The sequence below is a fragment of the Protomyctophum bolini genome, assembly GCF_963924005.1.
Source record: "Protomyctophum bolini genome assembly, chromosome: 4".
Lineage (NCBI taxonomy): Eukaryota > Metazoa > Chordata > Actinopteri > Myctophiformes > Myctophidae > Protomyctophum > Protomyctophum bolini.
Window position 1 is genome coordinate 43061502 of NC_137865.1, and position 23130 is coordinate 43084631.

The 23130-nt window shown below is 40.7% G+C and overlaps 2 protein-coding genes across 5 annotated transcripts in view; both read left to right on the forward strand.

Moving 5' to 3' along the window:
- The window catches only part of mdkb (midkine b), a 12748-nt gene extending 6444 nt beyond the window's left edge, over positions 1-6304 (forward strand). The window contains exons 2-5 of the mRNA XM_080761338.1: positions 778-863; positions 1901-2071; positions 3279-3437; positions 5234-6304. Of these exons, the coding sequence (XP_080617464.1) occupies positions 779-863; positions 1901-2071; positions 3279-3437; positions 5234-5256 (438 nt within the window). The 5' untranslated portion in view covers position 778 and the 3' untranslated portion in view covers positions 5257-6304. The remainder of the gene's footprint in view (positions 1-777; positions 864-1900; positions 2072-3278; positions 3438-5233) is intronic.
- Positions 6305-7529: 1225 nt separating this feature from the next.
- LOC308314754 (nucleobindin-2-like) lies at positions 7530-23127 on the forward strand. 4 transcript variants are annotated; one of them, XM_080762425.1, is made up of 14 exons: positions 7530-7574; positions 9184-9336; positions 10425-10532; positions 11244-11376; positions 13650-13753; positions 16680-16865; positions 17272-17362; positions 18762-18820; positions 19022-19114; positions 20007-20096; positions 20610-20780; positions 21604-21664; positions 22247-22999; positions 23102-23127. In XM_080762425.1, the coding sequence occupies exons 2-13, from the start codon at positions 9184-9186 to the stop codon at positions 22348-22350; spliced, it is 1353 nt and encodes a 450-aa protein (XP_080618551.1). In that variant the 5' UTR covers positions 7530-7574; the 3' UTR covers positions 22351-22999; positions 23102-23127. The 4 variants fall into 4 exon arrangements, with proteins under 4 accessions (XP_080618551.1, XP_080618552.1, XP_080618549.1 ...); XM_080762426.1 differs by lacking the exon at positions 7530-7574 and adding an exon at positions 8051-8187 and having other exon boundaries at positions 22205-22999; XM_080762423.1 differs by lacking the exon at positions 7530-7574 and adding an exon at positions 8051-8187.
- Positions 23128-23130: the final 3 nt, after the last annotated feature.

Here is a 23130-nt window from a genome sequence, read left to right on the forward strand (position 1 = left end):
ATAGTACTCTTTTCTGTTGCAATTACAACATTTTCTAGTAGGGGAACTAACCCACCCCTCTGTACCGTAGAAAGCTGTACACATTGTGGGCTGTATTTTGCGTGTCTTAAGTACCAACTATCTAACTACCATTACTTAACTTAAGACCTGGAGGTGTGGTCATTGCTCTTTGGCCACTCAGAATAGCCAAATGGCATTGCGGTCACGCCTCCAGGTTCTAAGTTAAGTAATAAGACCTGGTACTTAAGACACGCAAAATACAGCCCTGAGTGTCATGTCATGTGACCATACATTTAGTATGCCTGTGAAGCTTGGAAGCACATGCAGGGTGTGCCAATGTTTCAATGAACCACTATTCATATAGTAAATTCATGTTTTACTCAAATTAGTCAGTATTAAACAAGACTGTGCCAAATGATTTACAAATATTTTCTCAAAATAAGGATAATAGATGCTAGAAACTATGGGCTGTATTTTGCGTGTCTTAAGTACCAGGTCTTATTCCCTAACTTGAGTAAACTAAAGACCTGGAGGCGTGGTCAATGCCATTTGGCTATTCTGAGTGGCCAAAGAGCATTGACCACACCTCCAGGTCTTTAGTTTACTCAAGTTAGGGAATAAGACCTGGTACTTAAGACACGCAAAATACAGCCCTTTATGTTCTGGCATTACAACATGGTTAGGTGAATTAATACACAATAATAATCATTGGTCATGTATTGGTGATGGGTGGCTGCATTCACATGCTCTTACTGTACTTTTTATATCCGTGTCCAGGATGAGAGGCCTGTTGTCGGTCAGTCTGCTGCTGCTGGCTCTGCTACTAGCGACCGCTGCTGGGAAACACAGACACCATCGCAAAGGTGAGAAGGAAGGTGAGAGAAGGTTAACCCATTCTGACCTGAGATCAGATTCATACGAGGTTTCCACTGGACACACACTGGTCTGATCAACCCATTCTGACCTGAGATCAGATTCTAAAAATGTCAGTCGTTCTTCGATTTTTCTAAAATAGCAGACCTACAAGCTCGTAGCGCGCCACTCGGTGGCGCGCTACGAGCTTGTAGATCTGCTATTTTTCAATAGCTAAAGCATAACATGATGCCAACACCAAAATGGGTGCCCGGTCAGAATGGGTTAAAGACTGATTTAATTTGTTGCACGCCAAAAAGTGCAGATCTACAAGCTCACGGCACTTTATGATGTTTTCATGATGTTTGCACGATGCACAACCCAAGTATAGAGCGAGCAGTCCCGCCCGAGTCCCGCCCCCTTTCATGACGACGACAGGCCCGGAAGAGAATTTGCCATTCATTTTTCCCATAGACGTTTCAAAAAGTAAAAAGGCTGATCAAATAATAATAATATTATATTATAATAAAAAAATATTAGAAAGCAAGCAAGGCATATCACCTCTGATTGCTCCACTCAGCCCACTGGAGAAGCCCAGGGGCCACCTGTATAAGACTGTGGTTGTACTGTGCAGCTCCCAGTGGTCAATAGAATAATGTTGTTATGCTGGACTACCAGTGGCCAGCAAAAGAGTGTGATTGTATTTGTATTGGGCAGAATCCAGGTGTGTAGAAGTGTGAAGCAAGGCAATTATCTTTTCCTGGACATAAGAGGTTAATTTTGACTAAAACTATATCTGATGACTTAGCAGATCTACAAGCTCATAACGCAGCAGGATGTGATGCCTTTGAGAGTTTGTAGATCTGCTATTTTTGAAGATTTTGAAAACTTTTACTTTTCTTCTTTTAATTTTTTGAATATATCATTTGAAACATTTTGAAGATTTTTTGCCCTAACATGCCCAAAATAGGTATGCTAGGGTTAATGTGGTTAAATGTCTGAGCTGTGAACTGAAGGAGCTTTGTGTGTTCTCTCTCTGTCTGTGCAGGACATAACAAACATGAAGGCAAGGCAGGCCTGGAGTGCTCCACTGACACAGAGTACGGGAAATGTCTCCCTGAGTCTGGGGACTGTGGGCCGGGCTTGAGGGAAGCCACCTGCGAGGACCGCACCGAAAAGATCCACTGTTCCATTCCCTGCAACTGGAAGAAAGACATCTGTAAGATAAAGATTTATAGCTTTCTTAATCCAAGATTCTCTCACCTCATCATTTATATATATATTTTTTTAATCACAAGTGGCCCGGACGGCTGGTGTATAGCCGTCTGCGCACCAAGGCTTATATGCCGCCTGACAGTGTGTCGCGGGTTCGACTCCCGATCCTGTCGACCTTTGCTGCATGTCACTCCTCATCATCTCTCTCTCCCCCCATTTCCTGTCAGACTACAATCTCTATCAATAAAGGCAGAAAAAGACAAAAAACTATCGAACTATAGCCTTGAAATGACGTATCATGTTTTAGTTATTTTAGAAAAGTCTCACCAATCACCTGAGGTGATTCATCATAAATTAAAATGTATCATAAAACGGCAGCCAATGCGATGGTTTTAAAATGTGTGTAATGTGAGCTCTCCTGCTGGTACTGGACAGTGAAGTGCTCGAGCAGCTGAATTTTAACTCTAACTGACCTATAGTTTGTTTTTTTGTAAGACCAGACATAAGAGCATTACAGTAATCCAGCCTGCATGTCATAAAAGCATGCATTAGTCTCTTAGTGTTGGCTTTAGAAAGAAACAGCCTTATTTGATTAATATTATTAAGATGATAAAAGGCAGTGATATATGCACCATAGTCTACTGTGTGAATGGATGACGTGTCTAAAGTATAGTCAACTGTCTGAATGGATGTTGTCAATGTAGTACAACTGTGTAGTTTGCTTCAACTACATCTTGGTTTCAGATGCCAAAAATAGTCTTTATATGAACGTCATACTTAACTTGACAATAAAGTTAGTTTCTGATTCATAAATAGTTTCTGATTCAAAAATATATTTTTTAGGATTGAGGATTATTATTGTGTGATTGCTAAGGCAAGCACATTAATGTTATTATATCATTATTATTATACTATTATTACATAATATTTTATATTATATGTTATATGTTCCTTTAAAAGCACAGTGAAGAACGACGTGAAAGAGATTGCATAGAGAGAGACATAGGTCCTGAAAACTCACACTACGCACCACTTAGTCTGTGTTGTATACAGTTGTTAACATGGATTATGCATAATTGTGCATTGTTATGCATTGTGCACGCTTTAATGATTATACAAACCAACAACCAACCAACAGCACCAAACATGACGTGTAGACTGTGGACAGTATACACCACTTAACAATTGCGCGTGTTGTTTTTTTTCATCAGCTGACTGCAAGTATAAGTTTGGTGAATGGGGACCGTGCGACCCAGAGACACTCACTAAGAGTCGGTCTGGGACCTTCAAGAAGGCGTTCTTCAATGCAAAGTGTCAGAACACAGTCAAGGTCTCCAAACCCTGCACTACGAAACCCAAGAAGACAAGAGGTAAGATCAGACATGACACACTGACACACAGGGCTGTATTTTGTGTGTCTTAAGTACCAGGTCTTATTACTTAACTTAAGACCTGGAGGTGTGATCAATGCCATTTGGCTATTATGAGTGGCCAAAAGAGCATTGACTTTTTTCAGTCCTGGGTCCTGGAAAAACAGTTGTTTTTGGCTATAAGTTTTGTTAATAAATAGAAATAAATTGGCAGTGGGATTGTAGCCTAATGTGTACCAGTACGTGACAAAAAACTACAAGCTCACAACGTGCTGCAGTGTGATCCTATAACCTAGGATAGATTGTGTAGCAAAATATTTGCAAAACATTTGCCACTATTTTGAATAGAACCAGGATAATAGCATTTGGTTTGGACAAAATGTGTAGGAGTATATATGACTATAGAGATAGTGTATAGTACCAATTTGGATAAAATCTGTGCGACTAATATAAAGTAATGTGTTTTGCAAAAATCGGCTCATTTGAAAATGTTTAAGTGGCATTTCTTTCTCTGCCTAGTGGGAATGTGCATGCATAATTGCACGGAAATCACACGCTGTGTTAAGATTCAAGGCATTTTGTTCAAAACAGACCAATCCTGCAAACTTTGAAAGGCAATCTTTAGCCAATGGGGATGGGATATGGGGAAGCGGACGAATTGATCATGTGACTATGGAGAGATAGTGTATACCGAATTGTGTGATGTATGGATAAAATGTGTACGCGTAATGTACAGAAATGTGTTTTGACGAAATCAGCCTCATGGTGACGCTATAACCTTCCATTGTGGAAAATTTGGGGCAGAGGTTCGTTGTTGGCATCCAGGGAGTGTGTGCTGTGTGCACAGATTAGCTGTACACACACACAAACACACACAAAGACAGTTAAGACACACACGGATGGAGGGCATACAGTAACATACTCTCTCCCCATGCCTTTCGGTCTGGTGGAGACAATTATAGCATTCTATATTCTATGCTTTATTGTTGCTACACTGCCTGTCTTTGGGCATTGCACATAGGAGTAAGAGACTCGTTATTGTGCTGAATGATTGTTAGGCCTGGAAATTGGGTTAAATATTCTAGAAAAGGTTTTGGAAATTCATTGGTAAAAATATGTGGTAACCCTGGACACATCTTACAATATTCAGGATCATGTTATTGACCAAGCTACAAGGTGTGCTCTATTTCAGAGGTTCCCAATCACTGGTACTAGTACCTCTGGTGGAGCCCAAAAAAGGAGAAAAAAGACTAAAGTGGAATGAAAAATGTATATTACTATAGTTCTTCTGACCAAGAAATTGATTGAAATTGGCTATCCAGCCGTGCTGAAATGGGTATGACGGTATGAAAACCCACTTTGTGCTTGGGTCGTCTTAATCATTAAACCTTTGGGGTGCACGATTAAACACAGTCAAGAATCCATGAATAGCTCTACACTATGCTTTAACTTGGAGCCAAGCACAGACTGAAGCTGTATCTGATCAATGTGTCACATCATGTAAACTAAGACAGTGAACACATCAGTATAAAAGTTATGGCTGTGAATATAGGCAAGAAAACACATTTCTGATTGAGAAGTTGAGAACTGATTTTACAAAAAAACAAAAAAACATGACACATCACTATGGGCATGTACCGGTACTTATACTTCAAAACATTGCCAACATTTTCAAACAATTTCTACAACCTCACAAACCGAAGCGATGCAATGTGTTTTGCATATTGAATGAATATTTTCAAGTATTTTGAATAGGCTTTCTAACAATAACCCTTGAAACGACTGTCTTTGTCCAGTTCCACAAGAAAAGACACAGTAAAGGAGGAGGAGGGAGATGCCAGAAGAGGACAGGTTTCTCCTCTTCCCCTCAGCACAACAATTGCCTTCCCCCAGAAACAACAAAATCATAATTTTTTTGTTCTTGCCTTTTTTTAGGCCCTTTGTATTTTTCATCTTTTCGGTTCTGATTTTTCCTTTTCTTTTTGGAGTTACTGTAATTCTGTGAAGTTTTCCAGGTATTTTTATTTTCAACTAGATAATGATGGTTAACTCTGTGCTACAACAATAGTTTAAAAAAAGAAGAATCTTTTAAAACTAGTTTATCTTTAGCTATATATTTGTTTATTGTAGCTGCTCTTGTCTGTAGATCCTCTGTGCACCAGGGTCCAGTTGCATAAACTTAATCTGTTTTACCTTAAATTAACCAATTAGAACAAACTACAGGATCAGCTAAAGGATCACGCAACTTTTAAATACTACATTTCTCTCATTTACATGTCAGGACCTAGTTTTCATTTTTAAATCTAAATTGTTGCACCAATGAAAGAAATTGACATCCGTTGCACAATAAGCAATTTATATGGTAGCTGCCAGCTTTATTAGGTTATTTTGCTTAAATTACGATCATGAAGAGTAGTATTGTTTTTTTTTTTTTTTTTCCACATTTTAATCTATGTCTGACTAAAGTGACCAAAACTTGAACTGGAATATGATGGTGTTGCTCGTCGAAAGTAACGTATATTGTCAAATTAATGCGATGCATAGGGTCTTGTTTGTTTAGGTGAACGACACCATTGTGTGAAGAAGTAAGATTAATTTACTTCATGTGTAGTACGTCGTACTACAGAGTATATATTAGGCTTTATAAATTATACTTTTTTTATGCAACTGGCCCCAGCATGTCTCTAGTCTACGGCCCAGCATCGCTCTGTCCTACTCTTACAATCAGATTTTGAAATATGCATACAGTACACAGGACTTCAGTAGATGGGTCTGTAATAGTGAAATCATTAATTAAATCTATTTTTGAACTATATAGATTTTGTCATTGCAAAATGAGGCTTGTATAATGGAGTAAAATAAATGTACTGGTATAAAATAAATACCGTTTGTCTGTCTGTCTCTCCTACACCGTCTCCTGCTTTCCTACTGTCTGTCTCCCACACTGCGTCTCTCTTTCCTACTCTCCTACACTCTCTTCCTCTTAGTTTCCTTACAGGTCATCTCCCCTAGACTGTCTCCCTATCAGCTTTCCAACGATCTGTCTCATACACTTTCTCCCTCTCAGCTTTCCGATCATCTCTCTCCTTTACACTGTCTCCCTCTTATCTTTCATAGGCTTACTGTGTGTCTACTCTACACAGTCTTGTCTGGTTGTCTGGTAAGATTATTTTTCTACCACCAGGTTTATTGTTTGATCTTTGCAGTTCTGCCCCACCAAAACAAACATTGGCGTCATCTGCCCCTAATGATGAGTGATACCGTGTTGACGGCATATTTCTTGGCTTGGTGACATTTGTTTTTATTATTAGGACATTCTTCATAAAACTAGTCAACAGAGATATGGCATGTTCTGTGTCAAACTGACATGCATAAGACTCTTGAAAAGGTTTGATAGGCCATGCCTTGTCAGCAAATCATATACTGTAGGATGTCATTAAGTGATCCATAAACTATTGATTAGATATTGATTTGATTCCAGATCTATCAGTTGGATTCATGTGTATTTTAAGACATTTAACAAATGGTTAACAGTAATACTTAATCTGCTAAGTTAAACATTTTTGGAGGACCCTGGACCCCACTCTGAGAACCTTTTAGACCAGATACACCTGTTGAGGATCAGAATCTGCTTATGTAGAATTGGCCTCAGCTGCTATGCTCTGTGCATTGGCCAGTACACTGCTTCAGCTTAGTTCATTTTGATTCTCTGTAGGATTTGCATACAAACCAGCCATAACATCTACATAACTAATGAAATAAAGTTGACTGTTGCAGTATGATTTCAGGATACTTTTACACCTGGTAAGTGTTTAACCTGCTTTCTACTGCCATATCAGCACTTTAAAGCTACCCGGTATGTTTTATTATCAACCTTGACACTGAAGTTACGGTTGAATTTAGATTGTGCTATGTTTCTCTGCTTACACTGCTGTGTTGTCTCAATTGACACCAGAAACATATAATTGCTGAATATTTAATATCCTGTGTTTACTATACTTGGTCTGAGATTACAAGTAACTATCGAGCTCAATGTTGCCACCTAGGGGTTTTGTGTAGTCTGTGACTGTTTACTTATTCGCTTACGGTAACGGTACCACACAACACAGTCACAGACAGACTGTACACAAAATAAGAGTAAGTATTAATTATTTTATTTGTATATTCACAGTTTTTGTTAGCACGTTTATAACTTTGCTGCATTGTTTGATTGATTTAATTATTAGACAAATGTAAACAGCCTAGGCTAAGTAGTCACTGAATGACATTTGAGCTAAAAAAAAGTAAAACACAAAAACGTCCTGGGGATTTGTTTCCAACTGTAATATAATAAAGATGTGCGCATGATGACTGTCAAACGCTCAAACTGTGATGGTGTAAACACTTTTAAACCGCATGTCATGCAAACCAAACGCCACGTACCCCCACAGTCTGCCTCTACGCACCTTGACCACAAGGAAGCGGGTCTGACTGACACGCCCTGTCGACCAATCGGCTGCCAACGCGACTATTTTCCAACGAGAATGAATACTTTCACCCAATAGACGCTGAGGGGGGGCGGGGCGTTGCCATGGTAAGTTCTAATAAGTGTCTAGGTTGCGCCCGGCTAAGAGGAGGACAGGAGCGTTTTAACTGACAGGCAGCTGTAAGTAAACAAGCGGCAGGCAGGCAGTCCATTTCTGCCAGTTAACGGATTGACTGAAGGTTTCTGAAGCTCATTGGAAGAGGGAAGTAAAGAAAAAAGATAAACGTACGTGTAAAATTACTCAATTGCATTTATAGTATACATGTATTCCTATATTTCCTACCATAATTGTAAATTATTTCTATATCAATGTCAGTCTTGTTGTCAGAGGATGTTGACAATCAATGTTTTAAATAATTAAATGTTCTTGTTCTTCTCAAATGACCTATATCTCTGGTTCTAATTAAACGACGAGTCAGAGACCTCATCACCATTCTAAAGTGGTGCATATACATGTATATAACGGTACACTTTGGTTGTCACATCATGGAATGATTGACAGGCAGGAAGAAACGCAACCTCTCTGTCGCACTGACCTGTTGGTCCTCCACCCGTCCCCCCTCGGACAATGGTGGCTGCTTCAGCCTGCCTATGGTGGTTTTAAAAACAAATCTCCAGCTATTCTGAAGCCAGTCAATTAGAATGTGAAGATATGGATATTAAATATGGAAAGATTATTTTGTGAAGTTGAGGAACGGGAGTGGATGGAGTTGATTCTAGAAAGTCCAAGGGTCATGTTTTATTTAATATTGCATAATAGGCAACTATTACCTGATTAAAGTGTTTATAGTCAGTCACATTTCCAATGTTTTTGTGGTTATAGTGTTCCAGTCATTTCCCAATTAAAGCCTAATGTAGGCAACAGAGCCTGAGCCTTTCTCTGGTAGGCGACTATAATTAGTTGACCCCATGGGGGAGTATAGCTGGCTGACTGTGGCCTGATCCACCACACACTTGCTTTTGAGATTACATTTAAGTTACTTAACTGTTCTGACTATGGGTGCTGTTTTGAATTGTAACTCAACCTGTGGAGATTGCAAGGCAAGCTTCAAGGTTTCACAATTAAGTGAGGCTGTTCAATAGAAGCAACAGCATGTTCTGACATTAACATCGCCCTGCTGCAACTACTGCAAGCCGGCACTGAGAAAATAATACGATAATGCCTAAATGAGAGGTGCCAGGGTTAAAGTGGTTAACTTGTTCCATCTTGTCCTCGTACAGATGTGGATAAAAGCAGTACACAGGTGTAAAGGCGGGCCGGTTCTGGTGGTTCTGGTCAGCCTGTGGATGAGTGCCCAGGCAGTGCCTATCGCTGTTGACAAGACCAAACTCACCACCGACACACCGGAGCACCTGGACCCCCCAGAGTCGGCAGTGAGTAGAATGAACGAATTGACGTATTTTATATATTATTTTATTTATATTTTTTTCGTGTCATGCCACCATTTTTGGCCCATCCCATATGGGATTAGATGACACATTATACAAAATGAAAAGAAAACAACTGACATTAACAATCCTTCCTCTTCATATCATGTCCTGCCTTACATCCTCCTCATTGACCAGGCCTTTTCAGGAAATGAATCATGTTGAAAGAGACGTTTCAGTTGCTCCAAGTCATCCAACCACACACATTCGATCTACCTTATTTAAAAGGTCTGGTCTGCCTGATAGAGTTGTAGAAAACAAAATGTCTTTTTATTTTGAATTTCCTTCAGATCACACAAACTACACTACCGGTACTCAATATGAAGACCAAGTATGTCAGCCCCATTATTTGGGCACATCAGAATCGTTTGTTTTGACAGATTATACAGTACAAAAGTAGTCATGCTGTGAAATGAATATTTACTGTGTGGGTACCGATAAAAAAAGAGAAGTCCGCACAGGCGCACACTGCAAAAGCTATAGGCTTTATTACAGATGTATGTTTCGACACCGAAGTCTGAAGAAGACATAATTGTTCAAGCATGTGTGTGCTTTTATGCGGCAACTCTGCAAGCATATAAACTTTATATGAAGGTGTTTTAATGCCTCAGAAAGAGGAAGCATGCTTTCAGTTTCAGCTTGAACAAGATCTTTACTCTACAGTTGAAATGAGTCAGCCAAAATGTCTCTTCTTCATTTGCACAGCCTTTTCAAAGTAGGCCTCTAGTATTGCAACCCAGTCTCTCCCCAACACAGTAAAATAACAGGGATTAGCATTTAGCAAACTGCAATTCCAAATAGTAGCTGGGTCCCAAATGGGTATTATCAGTGATTTAAAAAATGCCCCTATCTTCGGGGCGCCCGCTGACCAAGTGGTCCAGGCACATATAATAGGCTTTGGCCTGACAGCGCGTCATGTGTTCGAGTCCCGTTCATGACAACCATTGCTGCATGTCTCTCCCCTTCTCTCTCTCCCTCTTTCCTGAGCCCCTATCTTTGTTAATGACAACAACCTGCTGGGTTTTGTGCTTCAGGACACAGGACTGCACTATGACCGCTATCTCAGAGAGGTCGTGGAGTTTCTGGAGAAAGACAAGCACTTTAGAGAAAAACTCCAGAACTCAGATATGGACGCTATCAAGGTAGGACAGATACTGCTGCTGAGACAGCAGATATTCCATTGTTTATACAGTATGTCTACTACTGTCTACTACTCTGTTTTTGATTATTTGATTATTAATGTAGAGCGTAAAATGATGGTACAGTGTAATACATGAGACATCACTAATCCGATTATTTCGTTTCTTTGATCATTCATTTTGCTGTCGATCGATCTAATCAATTTTCTGAATATAAGACTGGGATGACACTATGGCCTATTGCCAGTCCAAGGCAAAAGCGAACAAGATCTTTGGGAAAATAGAACATGACCTGTACTTGTCCATTGGGAAAGTGCTTTTGAGACCTTAATGTTAACCCCTGTAAGGTAGTGATTAGTGAACTGCACTTTTGAACATTGTACACTCAAACAGTGAAATAATTCGTATAATTATAACTCTGAGTCTGAGAGTGTAAACCCTTATATGTTCGTTATATACACTGTCAAAGTTGTTGTTGTTGTTAAATACATACTCCACATTTGACTGTGTACCTACCTATTACACAGCAAGGGTTAGGTGTTCTACGCCCAGTGTGTAGCTCACTGGTAGAGCCCTGGCATTAACAAGTTCAGTTTCCCCTGGGACCAAGCAGATTCAAATAAATTACAGTATGACACCCATGCGTTTGTATGATGGTGTCCACCAAATAATATACAGTATATGTTCTGTTCTGTTCTGTTTGTTTGTTTATAGCAAGGACAGCTTGCCAAAGAGCTGGACTTTGTTGGCCACCATGTACGGACCCAGCTGGATGAGTTGAAGAGACAGGAAGTCAGCAGACTGAGGACGCTCATCAAAGTCAAACATGACATGGAGGGCGGGGCCGGTATGTGGGCCATCACGCTGAATGTATAGAGGGATTATGGCTAGTGTCTCTCTTTCACGTTTTAACTGTACAGAGTGGGGCGGTCCTCCTGTACATGTGGCAGTGTGGCATTCTTTACTAAAACTAAATGAGTCACATATACACCAATATATGTCAAAATATATACGGTTATAAGAAAATATGCACAAAACATTTTAATTAGTAATTTTGCTATAGACTTTTTAGTCTGCGACCTACAGCAGTCCTATCCTAAATTATATAACGGGCACATTTATTGGAATTTTATATCGCTCACATTATATGGTTGCTAACTTGCTACAAATCTGAGGAATCTGTGGAGCGATTCTTTATATTGAACCGTATAAAATGGTTCGATGTACACTAGAAACATTTGGGGGGCATATACGTATGAGAAGCTACTGCTACCCTTTTCAGTTTGGTATTTTTGAGTCAACTAAATGCACAACTGATTAACTGATAATGTTGTCAGTTAACAATACCGGCTGTCTGGTGAAATCGTCAGCATAAGGAAGTGACTGGTGCTATCACACAGGCAGATGCAAAAATACAGTCTACCATTCATTGTCAAAGGAAGCCAGCGACTCCAAATGATAGTCCCATTCGTCTTTGCGTCTGCCCGTGTGAATGCAGCATCAGACACAAGAACATGACTCAAAGTATACCAATACACCTCATCATACTAACAGGAGCTAAAGAATATCCTTAAGCACTTAAACGTTGTTGTACGCCAATTGTGGAAATAGCTGATATAAGGTTATGTTTTGTTCTATTTTTACATGCCCAAATGGGGATACTAGGGTTGCAGGTTAAGACAAGACAAGAGGGTAGTTTAATTTATATATTTGAAAGTGAAAAAACTCTTGCAAAGGCTTATGCACGCAAGAGATAGACAAGGCACGGTTAAGGATCAAGAATAACAGTTAAGGAAGGAAGAAAGGGGATGGCAAGAAAGTGAGAAAGGAAGTAAAATGCAGAGTCTGAACAGCAAATCAACACATGGAAAGTGGTTTGAAATGGGATTCAAATCTGATTTATTCTAATCTAATTCTGGACACTCAGAAACTGAAGCCTGATTCATATCTGATATATATTTTTGCATGATCCCACTGAGTCTTTAATACGCTGTGGGCTATTTTCTTCAATGTCTGATCCTACAGATCGTAGTTGAGAAACAAGTGGGATCTGAAAACAAAGGCTTATAGTGCTAGGAAGGTTGTGCAAGTAAGCCAGCGTGTGCTTTGGAGACTGAACAGATTAGCAGCTAACAATATGCAACTTTGTTCTCACCTTCGTTGCCTAGTGTACCTCAACTCTTTTGTTATCAAAGCAAAGTTGATCCACTTTCTCTTATTTTATGTCATGCAGTGTGGCGTGTGTTAGTGAAGCACCTTCATATGGAAGATCCTTGATGAGAGCAGTGAGTGACGTGCAATACTAACTATATTTAGCCATAACTTATGTGTGCTACTCCATTGGTTCCCTCAGAATGCATGCACTTTTCCCCAGCAATATTGCATAAAGTTACATACATACTGTACAATGTACTGTACATGCATACATGCATAGGAGTTGCCCAGTACAGGAAGGGATGTCCGCACACTGAGTTGTAGCTCCCAGACCCACAGAGGTCGAAACGTTGTAACAAAATAAATAATTTTCCTGGGAGCTACAACTCAGTGTGCGGACTCTGCGGACATCCCTTCCTTTTTCATTGTACATATTTTTGACCAGCACCTGTAGAATTTCTGGAGATGTGTGTGCTTTCTGTCGTATCCTACCCCCAGTTGCCCAGTACAGTCTTCTGCTGTTGCCCAGTACCACCAAAGACAACCACAGTCTTCTCCTGTTGGTCACTGGGAGCTGCCCAGTACCACCAAAGACATAAGCACAGCCTTCTCCTGTTGTCTATAGGGAGCTGCCCAGTACCACCAAAGACATAAGCACAGCCTTCTCCTGTTGTCTACTGGGAGCTGCCCAGCACGAGCACAGTCTTTTACCATTGTAATCTATTTAGACACAGAGCAGGTTTCATGTATTGCCTTAATTTGTATGCTTGCTTTCTAACATCTTTGCCCAGGGCTGCGATGTGCAACTGAAGCCAAGTGGTGTTTATATTACATTTACAGAAATATCAGCCAGTGTACAGTACAGTACAGTACAGTACACACTGTCTCTGTGGACATAATGCAAAGAAAATTGAAAATCTACAGTATATGTAATTATCTCTTCACTGATACACCCCTGTCTTTCAGACAGGGCTATGGACCACCAGACTTTGATGAAACAGTTTGAGTACCTCAACCACAAGAATCCACACACCTTTGAGGTGGACGACCTGGATCGCCTCATCAAATCGGTATGGACTGTTGTGCTGGTTTACTTTACTACTTTACTACTGTAATGCATTACTTAAATAGTTATGTAAGGTAAACTTTGGTGCTCCCAAGAGTCCCAATAAGAATGACCTTGTTCAGAAGAGGTCACAATTTAAACTTTTAATACTGTTTGTTCCAATGGTTTGTGACAACGAGGGTCCTGGAGCTAAAATGTATACTGTTCTTCCAAACTGCTACAAACTAGTTCTACTCTGAATTTAAAAAAGAACAGCGAGATCCATTTTGTGATGACTCGTTTAAGAGAATAAACACCCTGAAGTGTTCTACCTTCAAGCCACATTAACTGTTCAAACGACACACATGAGTGAACGAGTTTGTGTTATCACAGCACGCGCAGGCCATGTACTGTCTGTGTATGCACATGGTAAACCCCCATGGTGAAATATACTTAAATGTACTTGCTTGTTGTCAAGAGATGCGAGCTAGATTCACATTTTCCTGGGTAGAAATAAACACACATGCTGTGGAATTGATTAAGCTGAGCAGTAACTCTTGCGTTAACTTTTCTAACATGCTATACAATATGTGTTCTCCAGAAACACTTCAAAAGGTGATTTTAATGAAAAATGTATAAAATGAAATGATTTTGTATTCTGATCCCCCATCCTGAATTCCATGATTATGTGTTTCCTTCTGCCATATTCTTACTCTGTATGAAATTAACAAATGTTAGATCGTTGTGTCTGTTAGTTCTGTTAACAAGACCGGCCCCTTTCACTTGTAGATGTGTTAACACATGGAGGCACTGAGGCGATCTATTTGTTCCTTTGTTGAAGAAGGATGGCTTGCCCAAGGTAACTTCCCAATCAGCTCTGACAGTGTAGTGACATGGGGGAAACATGGGAACATTGCCTGTGAGCTGAACTGGAAAAACAAACAGGGATATTTGCTTAATGGTGGAATGAGCCTCCTTGTGTGCTTGATTCTTGTATCCCTCTGCACGCCCCCCCGGTCTCTGATGCTACAGTAGGTGAATGGAATTATGGTTATGGACGTATTCACTATAATACTGTGGGTTTTTAAATGGTTGAATCAAAAATGAAAATTGCCTATGACCCCAATAAGAGAAGATTTGTCCAAAACTTTCAAGAAGTTTCTAACTATTTCAAAAGTAACAGCTGTACATGCTCACAACATGTCACATCGTGACGGGTTGACAGCTTGTCTTAACCCATTCTGAACGGGAACCCATTTTGGTGTTATAGCATCATGTTATGCTTTACCTATTGAAAAATAGCAGATCTACAAGCTCGTATCGCGCCACCGAGTGGCGCGATACGAGCTTGTAGGTCTGCTATTTTTGACAAATCGAAGAACGACTGACATTTTTTAGAATCTGATCTCAGGTCAGAATGGGTTCATCAGACCCAGTGTGTGTCCAGTGGAAACCTTGTATGAATCTGATCTCAGGTCAGAATGGGTTAAGAGTGCTCATTCATGAATCGATTCAGTCAAGTTAGCATTTTGGACACAACATTTTGGTGTCCAAATCAAGAAAATGTAGAAAAGTAGAGCATTCTTCCGGGTCCTTCAAACGGCACTGAGCAACTTCCATTGAAATGAATAGTGGGGGCCGGGCTGTCTGTCCGCCCTTTGGCTCTAGTTTATCTATAACACTATGGTTCCATCTTGGAATCAGGCAAGCTTTAAGTACCCCCTCCTTCATACTGGATCAAGTATCATAAAATCTGATCAGCTGATCATTTATGAACCAGAGACATAGACCTTCTGCTTTGAGGTAGTCATTTATTAACGATCCGTCCTACAATAAAAGCTCTCAAATGCCAACTTCTATGCTTCTCAGTTGAGGGCAAACAAGCAGAGTCAGAAAGACTGAGAGCAAGTACTGTACGTGGCATTAAGGAGGGCAGGATAATAAAATAACAGTAGCCACTATAGCCACCCAGCTGTGTTCATGACATTCTAGAAATGTGAGGAATGATCAAAGATCACATGACCAAATCATATCTAGAGATGTGTCGGCCTTAGATCTCCACCCACTCTCTCAGGGGGGGGGCGTGTGCAGCCCCTCGGGGACATCATTTCCATTGCCTGAACTAATCACAAAGAGCATGTTCCTAATTCAAAATCATCAGAATGATGAGTGTTGTCGCTTCCACATACTGTATTTGACATTAATATTCTGGAGACAGGAATATTTATGATGCCTTATTCTTATTTATAGTTAGTTGTATGACGGTGTCTGTCCTGTGCTGTTAAATGGCAAATCTACAAAGTGACACGTTGTGACTTGTGAGATTTAATTGCCATTTATGGCATGGGACACCATTGTGTATATAATGACTTAACTATAAATCAGACTTTACTTTTACTGACTGGGATGCTATTTGCTTTTGCCCTTGGCTGCACTCCTTGGTTTGCTTCTAATAGTGACGATTGTGTGGGCCATCCTCATTGTTCTTAACCCATTCTGACCGGGCACCCATTTTGGTGTTGGCATCATGTTATGCTTTAGCTATTGAAAAATAGCAGATCTACAAGCTCATATCGCGCCACCAAGTGGCGCGATACGAGCTTGTAGGTCTGCTATTTTTGAAAAATTCGAAGAACGACTGACATTTTTAGAATCTGATCTCAGGTCAGAATGGGTTCATCAGACCAGTGTGTGTCCAGTGGAAAACCTCGTATGAATCTGATCTCAGGTCAGAATGGGTTAACCTCATAGGTAAGACTACTAACACAATCATGGGGTTGAAACCAGCTGATCTGCAGAGCATGTCATCACCCCCCCCATTCTATTTCTATCATTTATCTCTGCAATGCATTGTCCACTAACTGAAGGCCCACCCGCCACCCGAAGTGATCTTGATTTTTGTTCTCTCTGTGTGTGTGTGTGTGTGTGTGTGTGTGTGTGTGTGTGTGTAGGCCACCAGTGACCTGGACAACTTCGACAAGGAGCGCCACGACGACTTCAAGAAGTACGAGATGTCGAAGGAGCACCACAGGAGGGAGAAGCTCAGGAACATGGACGAGGAGCAGCGCAAGATTGAGGAGATGAAGTTCGAGGAGCAGAAGAAAAAACATGCAAACCACCCCAAAATCCACTCCCCTGTGAGACACACGCGCATGCACGCACGCACGCACGCACGCACGCACGCACGCACGCACGCACGCACGCACGCACACACACACACACACACACACACACACACACACACACACACACACACACACACAGGTTAAGTGATCACTGTCACCTAGTTTAGATCTTTTAAGGATGGATGTGTAATATTTAACACCATTGTCACTACATTGTTCCAAATGGCATTTCTTGGGCATTCAGCCCAGCAATACTAGTGATATTATTGTGTGTGCGTGTGCATGTGCGTGTGCGCGCATGTGTGTGTGTGTGTGTGTGTGTGTGTGTGTGTGTGTGTGTGTGTGTGTGTGTGTGTGTGTGTGTGTGTGTGTGTGTGTGTGTGTGTGTGTGTGCACGTGTGTGTGCGTGTGTGTGTAGGGCAGTGAGGACCAGCTGAAGGAGGTATGGGAGGAGACAGACCACTTGGACCCAAAGGACTTCAACCCAAAGACCTTCTTCAATCTCCACGGTAACCAAGTTTCACATTTGTAAATGTGCTACACAATTGCAAGGCATGTGACAAATGATAGATGAAATTAATGAATTCTAACACATAAAGAGTAAGTCTTGCCAACATATAGCATAATATAAATATAAAACTGGAGGTGCAAGCCACCAACCATGACATTTCTCAATCAGTCACACAGAAGTGTGACTGATTATGTAATTTGTAGGATTATATAACCACCCATCTACCCCCCCCCCCCCTCTTAAACCTTGAGGTTTGAGGGGAATGTTTCTTTGCCACTGTCATCAAAATGCTTGCTCAGGGTGGACAACATTGGGTCTTTGCTCTACATTAGGGCTGTCCCCAAATATTCGACTATGATTGGTCAAATGTTGTCTATAGTCGACTACTAGTTGACTATTAGGCAAAGATTATTTTTATTTTTTTGTGCATGATTTTGACTGAGAGATTAGCAGTCTGATTGATTAACATAAAAAAAAAACGCAATAGAGAATTATTCCATTTGGGCTGTGGGGGGTGCTATAGTGTCTGATTTAACATAAACTTGCTTGGTTTCTCTTAACAAATAATGATAACATATTTTTTCAAACGAACTAACAAATTAGGCCCCAATCTTTAAGTCGAATTTAAAAAAATCACACCCGTGTGAAGTGAGGGGCGCTAATATATTAAAGTCCAGCTCAAGTTGATTAGGTGATGTAATGGTGATGTAAAACAAACGTCACCAACACAAACATTATGCCATTAACAATAAAGAGACAATATGACGTAATGAGGGACAATATGACGTAAACTTTCCCTTCATTGTCAATGGCGTTTTTAAAACAAACATTGAACTAAAAACAAACATTTAAACCTGTGTATAGGAGGGGCTTGTGCTCCTCAGAAATAGAGGTCAGCCCTGCTCTGCATTTAAAATGTCTTGAGACAACTTGATTTATAGCAATATACTGTATATAAGATTGCATTATATTGAAATATTAATAGAAAATGTAATTGAATTATTTATGACCTCTACTGGGCAACCCATTGATCATATCCCACCAAGTTGCATGAGTACCGATCCGTTCAAAGTGACAAAATGATGCAGTGGGACATATTATCACAGATGGAGAATGATTTAATTCTCCAAGATAAATTCAATGTGGCAAACCTCATCTTTCTCCACCTAGACTTTTCCGACCAATAGTTATCCATCAAATCATCCCCTCCATGTCTCATTAACCTTCACAGACAGACAGACAGACAGACAGACAGACAGACAGACAGACAGACAGACAGACACAGTAACTTGCCATACATTGCTGAAAGCAGGGTGGTGACTGGTTATATTCATAATAATATTCATAATAATGGAGATGAATCTGGTCTTTAAAGCCATCTGTTCCCTTTTTTGCAGACACCAATGGAGATGGCTACTTCGATGAACAGGAAATGGAGGCTCTCTTCACTAAAGAGGTGAAAATGGTGCACGTTTATTACTAGCTCTGGTTTTATATGCATCAGGCTACAATGGGACTGAAGAAGTGTGTGTGTGTGTGTGTGTGTGTGTGTGTGTGTGTGTGTGTGTGTGTGTGTGTGTGTGTGTGTGTGTGTGTGTGTGTGTGTGTGTGTGTGTGTGTGTGTGTGTGTGTGTGTGTGTGCGCGCGCGCGTTTCAGCTGGAGAAGTTGTATGACCCCAAAAGTGCGGATTATGACGAGATGGAGATGGAGGAAGAGAGACTGCGCATGAGAGAACACGTCATTAAGGAGGTCAGAGAGACACACTCACAATGACGTCATAACTGTACATACTGTATGGACACGCCTTCATGTGTCCTCCACCTTTTTCATGGTTAATCAGATCAAATTGTGTCATGGACGGATGTATTTTAATTCGTTTATGTTTCGTTTTGTCAGTGAAGGAGGCAAATTCATTGCAAGCTCTGCTGGATAATATGGTGCTCAGGCTACTGACACAAAAGAGTTTGTTGGTTTGTCGACAGCAGTAAACGAAGCTGTGCATTAATTTAGTTTTTGGTGTTGATGTCAGACTGCCTTGCCGTTCCAAATTATAAAAGCAAAGACTATCTTTACAGATGTCATAATGACCAATGCTGTCTGCTACCTGTGTTCAGCTTTTCCACATGCTCCTTTTTTGTACTATTCCTGTTTTTTAGAGTAGAGCTTAAAACAAACCACAACTGGACCAGTGACATTTTGTCCTTGAAAACAATGTGTCTGAATTGAATTCAACCTTTCTTTTTTTATAAACTAAAGTAAAGTAACTAGTTACTTTCATAATTTTGTAGCTAGTAAAGTAATTAGTTAGTTTTTCAGACTAGTAATTAACTAATTACTTTTTTAAAGTAACTTGAACATGCAGTTGAGAACCTGAACAATCTGCTGAATCTCTTGATAATCTCATTCAAAAGCATTCAAAAGCTGTGTTCAACAGATCAGATTGTTTCTGTATTTCAGACCTCCTAGAGACCTAGACAAGACTCTAGGCAGTCTTGTAGGAGTTGTCTGTCTACTACGTACTGTCTTCTCTTGACTGTTTGTTTTTCCTCTTGTATTCATGTCTATTAGTTTAAGCACTTTCTAACTCTCCTTTTTAAAAGGTGATAAAAATGTATACTGACATCCATGTTTCCATGTCCAGGTGGACACCAACAATGACAGGCTGGTGTCCAGGGATGAATTCATGGCTGCCTCCCAAAAGAAGGAGTTCCAGGAGCAAGAGCCCTGGGAGGTGAGATAACCAAACGCTAAACACTACAAACAAGGTTTTATATTTAGTTTATAAACTGTTTTCTTTCTTCTTCTTTTTTTGCCAATTTGTCCCTGTAATGAGGGACAGGTATGATGTGCTCATACAGAACACATTAGACAAAACAAAATGCATGCATATATACTGTACTTGTACTGTAAAGCCCAACACACACCGTCTGCGAACGCCGGGCGTCAAAACAGCCGCCTCCGTTATTTTCAATGAACCTATCCCACACACCGGCGGCGTTCCGACGCGCGCTGGCGTGCGTTCACGCCTCGCCTGGGGCTCCGATACGCCACTGTTCTATTTTGCCGCGTCGCTGCACACCCGCTTCACAGACGGTGTGTGTTGGGCTTAAGAGAGAGGTGAATATTAAGAATGGGGAAGGAAAAGATACTACAATTATATCTCCTCACCCTACTTCCCTTGGGCCGCCCTCTTCTCTCCTGTCTCTCCTTTCCCCTCGGACGCTAATATCTCAAATCCACCCAGACCTTGGATGAGAAACCTGTCTACACAGAGGAGGAGCTGACGGAGTACGAGGCGCATCTGGCACAGGAGGAGAGCCAGCTGCAGCAGAAGACGGCGGAGCTGCAGAAACAGCATGAGGAGCTGCAGCAGCAGCAGGACACTCTCAACGAACACAAGAAGGAGCTGCAGGAGGTAAATTAACACACCTGGAAATACAACCCCAATCTACGAATACATCAATTTGTGCAGCTGTGCCCGTGCCCCAGAGCTACACACGTCCTTATTATGTCCTAAGAAGGAATGATTATACAATAATACATTTCATTATATTGTATAAAAAAAAAGGTAGTGACAGGTATTTTTGAGTGGTGCAACCACTCCAAGGAACAGCAATGTCCGTGTTCACCTATGCCTATGTGTTCACCTATGTGTGTCTGTGTTGGTTAATGAGCACCAGTATATGACTATGAGTACCAGTAGGGGCACTGTTGTGCCAGAAACAGAGAGAGGGATAGTGCTGCACTGCTAATGAGAGAGAGAGAGAGAGTTACATTCCCCAACACAAACTTGTATTAGACACAACAAAAAGGTTATTTTACAGTGGGATTGGATATCCAGCTTTCTGTTAATATTAATGGCAATTAATGAGCAGGTCAGCCGTTGGGGAAATCAGGTCTAGCCACCAGTCGGAAAGCTGGTACATTGCGGCTGGTAATTATGTCCATTTTGTCACGTAGCCATTCAACGAGTCATTCAGAGCTCATGAATCCTGGCTGGTTTTATAAAATTATGAAGTGATGCATTTGGATGATGTTGACTTTTGGAATTAAAACTTAAGAAATAAATTCCATTAACCTTGGTATCTTGTAGGAGGAGGGGGGGGGGACCATATTTAGCTTGATCTGTTCTTGTCAACAAGCCACATGTTTGTGCTATGGTAGCCTCGGAAACCACAGGCGTTGTGTTAGTGCTATGGAGGATAGGTTAGGCTTCATACTGTCATTCATTCCCTCAGGCAGTACAAGAAATGGAGAAGAAGAAAGCTGAAAATGCACTAAATCCACCTGAGGTCAAAGGTCAGTATGGGTTGTTGTTGCTAATGAGGAGGATATGATTCAACCGTGTGTGACTTTCTCCACCACTTAACATTTATTCACTGGCATTCAGGACGACAATGACACGTCTGGCGTCCAGTCACATGTATATATTGACAATTATACCACAGGTCGTTTCGAGGAAGCAATCTGATTGGTTGAAACGCCTTCTAGCCATGGGTCAAACCAGCACCATTCACCACCTAATCAAAACAAAGAATTTGTGGTCGTAGTGACTACATCTGTCATTAAAAAAAATAAAAAATTCAGCGATTTTCTTAGTTTTAAGGGTATAATCTACGATCCTCTGCTTTTGATATCCCCTCTGGTCATTCATTTATATCGTCGTTTTATGTCTTATGTCGTTTTATGTCTGCTTCTGGTCAGACTGAATTAAATGCATGCATTTCCTTTTGGGAAATGTAGACAGTCTGATATGATATCATTCTATTTATTTTATCTATTAAGAAAAAACACATAATGGCCATAATTTTTCTTCTTCTTTTCTTTACTTGTATTCAGGATAATGTTGGCATCTTCCTCTTCTGTGTTCTGTCTGTGTAGAGCCAGCAGCGCCCCCCGCAGGCGATAAAGCCCCAGCCATAGCGGGAAGCAGTCTGCCTATGTCTCCTGATCACCCAAATGCACCGGTGTCCGTGCACTCTTAGCAGGTCCTGTTTGTGGATGGATGTGTGTGTTTGTGTGTGTGTGTGTGTGTTTACAATACTGGGCATGAGTTTGTTGTTTCAGAGGGCATACAGTAACGGTACATTCCATGTTCCTCTTCGTACTGTACTGTGCCAATAGTTACACAATCAAGAGTTGAAATTATCACCGGTCCACTCCTCCAATAGCTATTTCCGTAGTTTGGTTCCTTTATTATTCCTTTTTCGTCCCCAACAGGGGCTCTGTTCTGCAGTGGGAATGGATTTAGGGGGTCATGACAGGTCATTTCATACAGTAAATCACTGTTGTGTTTTAGCATGCCCAAGCCTAGAGCATCTATTCACCGTTGGAGAGATTGGTGTTTCTGTTTGTGAATGTATAGAGTTTATGTTTTTTTTTCTCACCTGAAGTGTCTTGTTAATGGGTAGCCTATGTCGGAGAAAAACCCTAAAGAGGTCAATATTTAAAAAAAAATAACAGAATCCTGCATGCAATTCACTTGTACTGTAGGCTATACTTTAAAAGCCACGTTTCAGTCACAACTCACAAGATATTCAATCAGGCAAGAGTTCAGGCTTCAGACCAAAATGTTGCGCTTATACATGTATGCTACAGGGATGATGCAGAGTCCACTAGAATTTTTGCATTGGGGTTTGGATAATATGTGCTTCGTAAAACAACGCAATCAAACTCTTATATGATATTGTTTTGCTCAACATATGCCACAATGTTTTTATGATTTTTTTTTTAAAGGTACATAAAGGCTTCAGCAAACAAAATGT

Bases quoted from the DNA above. Each gene is read 5' to 3' on its own strand.
- LOC308314754 (XM_080762425.1), top strand. From the start codon at position 9,184: ATGTGGATAAAAGCAGTACACAGGTGTAAAGGCGGGCCGGTTCTGGTG. The intron at 9,337-10,424 runs GTGAGTAGAATG...TTTGTGCTTCAG, and splicing joins TGGACCCCCCAGAGTCGGCA to GACACAGGACTGCACTATGA. The intron at 17,363-18,761 runs GTAACCAAGTTT...CCTTTTTTGCAG, and splicing joins GACCTTCTTCAATCTCCACG to ACACCAATGGAGATGGCTAC.